General features: G+C 40.0%; 1 protein-coding gene across 2 annotated transcripts; it reads left to right on the forward strand.

The window, feature by feature from the left end:
• Window positions 1-2,935: 2,935 nt before the first annotated feature.
• Window positions 2,936-7,739, forward strand: LOC114031403 (39S ribosomal protein L18, mitochondrial-like). 2 transcript variants are annotated; one of them, XM_027846463.1, is made up of 5 exons: window positions 2,936-2,985; window positions 4,066-4,317; window positions 6,061-6,247; window positions 6,885-7,116; window positions 7,539-7,739. In XM_027846463.1, the coding sequence occupies exons 2-5, from the start codon at window positions 4,233-4,235 to the stop codon at window positions 7,608-7,610; spliced, it is 576 nt and encodes a 191-aa protein (XP_027702264.1). In that variant the 5' UTR covers window positions 2,936-2,985; window positions 4,066-4,232; the 3' UTR covers window positions 7,611-7,739. The 2 variants fall into 2 exon arrangements, with proteins under 2 accessions (XP_027702264.1, XP_027702265.1); XM_027846464.1 differs by lacking the exons at window positions 2,936-2,985; window positions 4,066-4,317 and adding an exon at window positions 5,469-5,722.
• The last annotated feature ends 1,149 nt before the right edge of the window (window positions 7,740-8,888 follow it).

The following is an 8,888-nucleotide window of genomic DNA, read 5'->3' on the forward strand; positions in this document are numbered from 1 at the left end:
GTCAGAAATCAAAATGTAAGGCATATGGTGGGGTAAATGATGTAAGAAGACTGAAAAAGTAGAAGGGGCAATGTTACAAAGGGCCTTAAGTGCCAAGCAGAGGGTTTAGCATTCGATCCTGGAGGTAATAGGGAGCCACTGGACTTTTCTTGAGTAGGGAGGTCACCTGGTCACACTGTACTTTAGGAATCACACTGACAGCTGAGTGGAGGATGACTGAAGTAGAGAGAGGTTTATGACAAGCAGACCAAGCAGCAGACTATTGCAGTAGTTCAGATGTGAGGAAATGAAAGCCTGCACCAGGGTGGTGGCAGTATCTGAGGACAGAAGGGGTTGTATGTATGATAAATGTTATAAAAGTCGACAGACTTTGGAAATTGTATATATGGAAGATAAGTGAGAGTGAAGAGTCATTAAGGATGACTCCTAGGTTGTGAGCCTGGATGACTGGGAGAATGATGGTGCTCTCAGCAGTGACAGGGAAAATAGGAAGGCGGGGGAGGGAGGAGAAGAAGAAAATTATGAGTTCAGTTCTGTACATGTTGAGTTTAAGATGTCTATGCAACATCCAGTTAGAGACATCCTCTAAGCAATTGGTCAGGAGAGAGATTAGAGTAGTATAAATAGATCTGAAAATCACCAAAATTGAGATAATAATTGAATCCGTAGGATCTGGTAAAATCACCAAGTGAAATAATATAAAAGAGAAAATAAAATTAAAAAAAGAGAAAATATAAAAAGAAAAAAAGAAAAATATAAAAGAGGGCATAGGGCAGAGCCTTGGGGAACAGCTATAGTTGGTGGGGTAGGCTTAGATGAAGATTCAGCAAAGGAGATTAAGAAGGAAGAGTCAGGTAAGAGGAGAAAAAGGTCAGTGATTTTTTTTAAAAAGGCCCCAAAATGTTTATATCAATGCTTTTGGTAACAGAAAAGAACCTGAATAAAGTAAATACTTATTGATTGGAGAAAGGCTAAATAAATTATGGTACCCTGATATAATGGGATCTTGCTGTGTTGAAAGAAACTATGAATATGATGACTAGAGAAACATGGAAAGATATATGAATTGACTAAAAGTGAAGCAAGCAGAACCAAGAAAAGAATATACACAATGACATCATTGTAAGTAGAAAGAAAAAACAATTGAAACCAAATATTATGATATTATAATGATCAAACTTGGCCCCAAAGAAGAGATATAAGAAAATACCTCCCTATTTTCTTTATAGAGATAGGGGACTATGTGTATGGAACATTATTACATGTCAGACTTTTTCACTATGTTGGTTAATTTTGCTGAACTTTTTTCTCTTTTTCTTTGTTATAAGGGATGGCACTCTTCGAAGGGGAGAAGGAAAGAATATAATAGGAAATGTAGGTTATACAAACCCAAAAGATATCAAAAGTTTATTTTTAAAAGTCATATATAGTTCAGCCGTAGTATCTACTGAATTCCTGTTTTATCACCAACTGCCTAGTGGACATTTTGAAACGGCTGTTCTTATAAGCTTCTCATAATTCAGCATATCTAAAACAGAAATCATTCTCTTTTTTCCCCCAAGACCCACTCCTATTCTGAACTTTTCTGTTTTTGTGGAAGGCTTCACTATTCTCCCAGTCACCTTTGTTCATAACTTTCCCTCACTTCACATCCAATGCCAAATCTTATTGATTCTATTTCCACAATATCTCCAGCATCTACCCCCTTCTATTTATTCACATGACTACCACCCTAGATAAGGCCCTTATCCCTTTTTTTTTTAAAGAACCCTTGTGTTTTAAAAAAAAAATTTTTTTTTGGTTACATTTTGAGTTCCATGTTGTCTCCCTCCCTCCTTCCCAACCCCACATGAGGGAAGGCCAACATTATTTTTATATATACATACTTCCGTATATCAGTTCTTTCTCTGGAGGTAGATAACATCTTCCTTCATAGGTCATTTGTAGCTGAGCTGAATGATAATATTTCTTAGAATAGCTTAGTCATTACTGTTACTGTTCAAACAATATTGCTATTACAATGTTCTATTGGTTCTGCTCATTTCACTCTGCGTTATTTTGTTCAAGTCTTTCAGTGTTTTTCTAAAACCAACCTGCTTATCATTTCTCATAGCACAATAGTATTCTGTCACAATCATATACCACAACTTGTTCAGCCATCCCCCAATTGATGGGCATCCCTCAGTCTCTAGTTCTTTGTCACCCCAAAGAGAATGGCCATAAATATTTTAGAGCATATAGGTTCTTTCCCTTTTTCACTGATTATCTTAGGAAATATCTAATAGTGGTATTGGTGGGTTACCCTTATTACTTCTTGCTTGGCCTCCAAATTGATCATTGTTAACAGGATTTCTCATTGCCTTTCCTAATTCCCCACTCCCCATCCATCTTTTACTCTGCTACCACACCAAATTTCCCTAGACTCAGTTATCCTGGTTTACATAATTGTACTATATTTACTGGTCTCGTGGTTCTACAACTTCTTTTGCATCATTTACAACGTCTTCCCAGGTTTTTCTGAACATAAACCACCACGTATTCCATTATATAGGGCAGTGGGAAAAGCACTATATTTGGAGTCAGAGGAGTTGTATTCAAATGCTGCCTCCTCCACTTAATACCTAATATGATCTTGGTCAAGTCACTTAACCTCTGTTTCCTCATTTGTTTAACAAGAAGGTTGGACTAGATGACCTTAAAGCTCCTTCCAGATCAAAATCTGAGTCTATGATGCTCTGATATGCAGCAATTTGTTCAGTGCCCATTTTGTTTCTAGGTTTTTGTTTTGTTTTGCTTCCGTAGAGTGCTGCTATGAGTATTTTGTTATATTATAGGATTCTTGTTTCTATCATTGACTTCCTTATAATATATGCCCAATAGTTGTACCTGTAGGATAAAGGATATGAATAATTTAGTACCTTTTTCTATCATAGTTCCAAAGTGTTTTCCAGAAAGTTTGAACCAATTCACAGCTCCAACAATAGTGTGAGTATACTAATCTTTCCACAATCCAACATTTTTATTTTTATCATTGACAATTTGATACTTGTATACATCTTTTAAAAATCTAGTTGATTGATGAGGTAAACTGTATTCAACAAATATTTATTACACTCTGCTTATGTGACTTGTAAAAAACTTAAGAGACATTATTTCTGGGTAATTAACCATTTTATTAATTATTGCTAGCAGATAATTAAGAAGAAGGGGTCAGTAGCACTCTCAAATGCCAAAGACCATTGTGGCAGTTTCTAGATGCTTATATACCCTTGGAAGAATGGGTGTTCCCAACACCCAGGAATCAATCAGTTGGTTAACAATGGGAGAGGTGGGCCTATTCAAATGAGTGATTCTGATCACTTTTGCTCCCAGACCACCCCCAGCTATAAGCTATCTAGACAAAGGCTCTTCCTACCCCCTCCCTCGAGACTGAATAGAATACAATGGGCTTCCCCACTTGGGTGGGGTCTGAACAAGACTGAGGAGAAAGTTAATCTAATATTATTAACAACAATGTTCTTCAAATGCTGGTTTGACCTAGTAGAGAATGAGGAAATAGGAAGGGGGAAAAACCCTGGATCTCCCCAATAATTGGTTATTTCATAATAATTTCTCTTAAAAACTGTCTGTTTTTACCTTTGGTGTTCTTCAGTCATGTGTTCTTCATCATGCTTCCCTGCTTTCACTCCTGGATTTCTTCACATGAATAATTCTTCTTAATATATAATGTGATTCCATTTCCATGATGGGGTTTCACCCCAAGTCTCTGATACCTATAACATCACATTTGTCTCCTTGTGTTAAAGTTTGTAGTTTACTTTGGTTGGAAGGGACTTAAGAAGATTTGTAGTCCAATTGTAGTTGAACAAGAATCCCCTCTATGATATCTTGGATAAGGGATATATGGCTTGAAGACTTATAGTGAGAACCATTATCCTCCAAGTCAGCTCGTTCTACTTTTGGATAGCTCTAATTGTTAGGAAGTTTATTCTTTATGTCAAGCCTAAATCTGCCCCTGTACAGCTTCTACTCATTGTTCCTATTTCTGCCTTCTGTGTTTTTAAGGAACAAATCCACAGATTCAGTTTGATCTCAGTGGAGGGGCCTAGGATCCTGAAACCAAGACCTCAAAGAATAGCTGTGTCCCACCCTTCTTCTTTCCCATCTCCCCCATAAGCCCTGTTTGCACCTAGCTGGGAAAGCTGTCATCCAGGAGGCTGATCCATGTGAAGATGCAGATCTGGCTACAGGCTGTTTGGAGGTACCATCTCACCAACTCCTCAGTAGATAGAGATGCTGAGGACCCAGAAAAGAAAGGTTCAGTATCACGTATGGATTTGCTTTTATTGACCTCCTGCCAAAGTGATCTTCCTAAAGCACAGATTTGACCATGTCATCTCCCTACTCAGTGAAGTCCAGTGGCTCCGTGTCTCCTCCAGGATTGGATATAAAACCTTCTGCTTCTCATTAAAGGCCCTTTATAATCTTTGCCCCCTTCTGCTTTCCAGTCTTACACATGCCCCACCACATGCTCCGTTTTTTCCTAGCAGGCCCTCAAACAAGACACTGCCTCTGGGTATTTTTACTAGCTCTGGTCTTCCATGCCTGGAATTCTGTCCCCTCCTATCTCAGCCTCCTGGCTTCCCTTGCTTCCTTCAGGTCTTGACTAAAGTCCCACCTTCTACAGGAAGCCTTCGCTGCTGCCCATTGTTCTGTGGCTTTCTGTTGATTAACTCCAATTTCTCCTGTATGTAGCTAGTTTGTACATAGTTGTTTACAAATTGTTCCCCCCCATTAGACTGTGAACTCTGAGAGGAGATGCTGTTTTTAGACTTTCTTTGTATCTCCAGCTCTTACTACAGAGCAGTGCATATAATTTATTATAAGCCAGTGTTTGTTCAATGTTTATTGACTCTTGACTGATTGACCAATGTAATCAAAATGATTTCCTCTTTTGTAATTGCCTCTTTCTCTTGATTAGTTAAAAATACATTTCCTACATATAGCTTTGAGATGTATATGTTGTGGTTATCTTATACTTTTTTATGGTATGACCTTTAATATTGTAATGTATCCATTTTGAATTTGTGATGGGGTCAGAAGCTGATGTAAGCCTAGATTCTGCCAGGTTGCTTTCTAGTTTTCTTAGCAGTTTTTGTCATATAGGGAGGTCTTCTTTATCTTTTAACAAATATCTTAAAGTTTTGATGACCGCTGCTTTATAACATAGTTGGAAGTTGGAAAATGCCATTCTGCCTTCATTCCTACATTTTTTCATTAGTTCCCTTGATAGTCTTGATTTTTTGTTTCTCTAGATAAGTTATTATTTTATCGACTTATGTAAAGTATCTCTTTGATACTCTGGTGTAGCATTGACCATTCATCCACTCTTGCGGTCTCTTACACTGAGAGGCTGGCCGAATTGCCTGCCCAGGGTCACACATCCCTAAAAGTCAAGAAGAAACAGAGGGTTGCTTTTGATTGGCTCATGGCAAGAAGCCATCTTTGTTTTGGCCGGTGTCGCGCGTTCATTTCGGGTAATGAGCATGCGCCCTATTCCCAAGGCTCTTTGCCCTGAACCAACATGGCTGCGCCCAGGCAGTACCAGATGCTCCGTTGAGCTACGTAAAGCAGATCGCGGAGGCCGCTTCTCCGGAGGTCATCGGCACGATGGCACTGCGGCCGTGGGGCCGGAACCTATTGGCTCTTTGCAGGAAGCCTGGTAAGAACCGAGGCCTCGATCCTCAGAATGACCCCGAGGTAACTCTCTCGGGAGTGGCCCATTGGACTCGCGTTTTAAACTTTATAAACATGCAGCACCGGGAAATCAGCAGCCCTGGTGGTGGGGTTGGGGGACCACGGGTGCGGAGTTAAGCGCCTCCGCGCTCCTGCCTCTGAAGCTCGGAGCCAGGCCCGCAGGCTGCGGGAGGGAGGAGGAGGGCGAGTACCATTAATTGCTCTTCTCGGCCCCCGCGATGGGGAGCTCCGGGTTCTGCGGACGTGCGCGGGTCCTTTAGCTACCCCTGCTTCCTTTCCCCCACTTCGTTCCGCTTCCTACAGGGTTTCGGTTGGCGCCCCTCACCACCAGCCCCAACCCGGCCCCGGCGCCCGAGGGGGACACGAAGGAAAATGAGGCGATCGCGCCGGAATTCACCAACCGGAACCCCCACAATCTGGAGCGCTTAGCCCTGGCCCGGAAGGAGCGGGGTTGGGCCACCGTGTGGCCGCGCCGGGCCTATTGGCACAGGTGAGCCTGGGCAGGGGGCGCCCGAGGGAAGCATGGACGGGGGCGGCCGTGGCCACAAAGCGCCTGCGGGTGAAGAAGGACGGACGGACGGAGGGACGTCGGGAGGCTCGCTTGAAACGTTCACCCTGTCCTGCCATTTCTTTCTGCTTGTCCTACTGAGAGCATCTGCTCGGTTACGGGACAGTACGGAAAGACACTGAGCCTGAAGTAGGATTTCTTGTCATTCTGTATTCATCAGCCTGAAAATAAGAGTCTGGAAAATGTAATCTTGACCTGCTTTAGCAGCTTAATTCTAGTTAGGCCCAAAGACAAGTCAGTCTCTCTGAGCATCCTTTTTTGTTCTTAACTGTTAAAGGAAGGGCGTCACACAAGATCATCTTCAAGGTCTCTTCCAAATCTATGGCTGTAATGACAAATTTCTGAGTTGAAATAATTCTTCCTGCTCCAAATCTATGATCCTGGGATTCCCTTAGAGTAAATCTAAGTCAAACATTATTGCAATAAATGACAATATACATCATTCCTAAAACAACAGCCCATCAAGTCAAATATTTTAGGGAGTCTGAAATGAAATTTAGAGTTTGTAATTAAACGGCTTATTTTATTACCTCATCTTTCTTTTCCCTCCTTCCTCCAGGTTGAGAGTTCAGCGGACCCAGCACCACATAGAAGCGTTTATTGAGCATCATAATGGGGATGTTGTGGTTTCAGCATCCACCCGAGAATGGGCTATCAAGAAGCACCTCTACAGAACTCGAAGTGTTAATGCCGGTGAAAATATCGGAAGGGTACTGGCCCAGCGGTGCCTGGAGGCTGGAATCAACTTCATGGTTTTCTACCCCACTTCTTGGGAATCATCCTCAGAATTGGTATGTTCAGTTTTGAAGTTGCTTAGATGGAAGTGAATTCCTTTTGGATACGGTTGAGGAGCTGTATGTTGAATTCTTTTCCCTGCAGCAGTCCCAGTATTTGGGACATCGGAATTTATCTTTGATAAGTACTTTGTCTTTTATATATCAAGGTACTAAAGGTCTTTGGCACACTTATGTTAGTCCATTATTATTAAGACCAATTTATACATAGTAGGTGCTAATTATATATTCCTTGAAAAATAACATTGTTTCCTCTTTGTAATGGGAAAAATTACTGCAAGTGCTGGTATTATTTTATTTAAGTGTTTTCTCTTTTGGGACAATAATGGGTAGATATATTTTCTTTATGCTGTCATTTTCTTTTTGAACCTTACGTAGTGCTAACTGAATCTATTTTTTTTTCCCTATCTGAAAACCAGATACAGCGACTACAGAATGCCATGAAAGAAGGTGGGGTGGTGCTACAGGAACCCCGAAGAATCTATGAATAAAAGAGAAATTTAATTTCTTTTGGACTTTTAATTTAAAAAATCAGCTGATAACCCTTTTATCAAGAGACAGGAACTTGAGGGATAATCATCTTGGTATTTTACAGTATAATAAATGTGACAGTTTTTTAATGGTTTTTTCTTTTCTGACTATTTTATCAAAGCTAAATCTAGCTTTCCTCTGATTCTAATTTTAGTTGTTTTTCACACACATTCTCTTTCAAGAATGAGATCTGGCTGATTTTAAAGTATTAGTTAAATGTAATTCACAGATTAAAAAATATTAGAAGATTGTTAAATATTTTGAAGACATTTTTGTCAATTAGTTCTTTATCTTTAATATGGGAATGATAACCCTGCCAGATCAGAATTTTTGTGAATATCAAATGTGAATTTATGTGAAACATTTTATATTTTTCACAAGTGGTATATACTAATGTTAAATATTGTACAACTAATACTAAATTCTGGGGTTGATACCAAGATACTGGTAGTATGGTGTTTTCTCTTAAGTGTGGGGGGAGATGAGAAAGAAATAAAAAATATTTAGGAACATAAACAAAGAAAATAAACAGGTACAAACACTATGGACTGGAGTGTAGAGGGAATCCTATGTTCAAAAGATTGGATCTTAGAGGTGGTAAAGTAATTATGGAAGAAATCTCATTTTTAAAGAGGGTAAGAATATGATCAGAGAAGAGGCATTTTCTGAAGGAAAGATGAAGTCATCTGTTGGGTCACAAAGTAAGTTTGCCTGGCTGGGCAAATCCAAACTGGATTTGATATGATGTCAGTTGATTAGATCCAAAAACTGGGGAGAAAATAATGAAAGGCCTTGTATAGAATCATTACGACACTGGTTTTCCTCCATTTGAATATGTTAGTGACTCTAACTAGAAATAGTCCCCTTGCCTTATTCCTTCCCTAAAGTGATAAAGGAAAGAATAAGGGAGGAACGAAACAAGCATTTATTAAGTGCCTGCTATGTGCCAGGCTTTTAAGTACTTTACAAATATCTCATTTGGTCCTCTCAACAACCCTGAGAGGGAGGTACTATAGTTATCCTCACTTTACAGTTGAGGAAACGGAGGCAGACAGAAGTTAAATCTTGATTATGGGCACAAAACTAGTGTCAGGTCAGATTCAAACTCAGGTCTTCCTGCCTTCAGGCCTAGCACTCTTCCCTGGACCACTTAACTACCTAAGCTGCATGGGGAGGATTCATTAATGTCTATTATTGCTAATTCCTTTGGAAAATAAAAAAATAGCTCAAATTTATAG

The sequence above is a fragment of the Vombatus ursinus genome, unplaced genomic scaffold (assembly GCF_900497805.2).
Source record: "Vombatus ursinus unplaced genomic scaffold, bare-nosed wombat genome assembly UNPS02015175.1, whole genome shotgun sequence".
Lineage (NCBI taxonomy): Eukaryota > Metazoa > Chordata > Mammalia > Diprotodontia > Vombatidae > Vombatus > Vombatus ursinus.

Bases quoted from the DNA above. Each gene is read 5' to 3' on its own strand.
- LOC114031403 (XM_027846463.1), top strand. From the start codon at position 4,233: ATGCAGATCTGGCTACAGGCTGTTTGGAGGTACCATCTCACCAACTCC. The intron at 6,248-6,884 runs GTGAGCCTGGGC...TCCTTCCTCCAG, and splicing joins CGCCGGGCCTATTGGCACAG to GTTGAGAGTTCAGCGGACCC. The intron at 7,117-7,538 runs GTATGTTCAGTT...TCTGAAAACCAG, and splicing joins GGGAATCATCCTCAGAATTG to ATACAGCGACTACAGAATGC.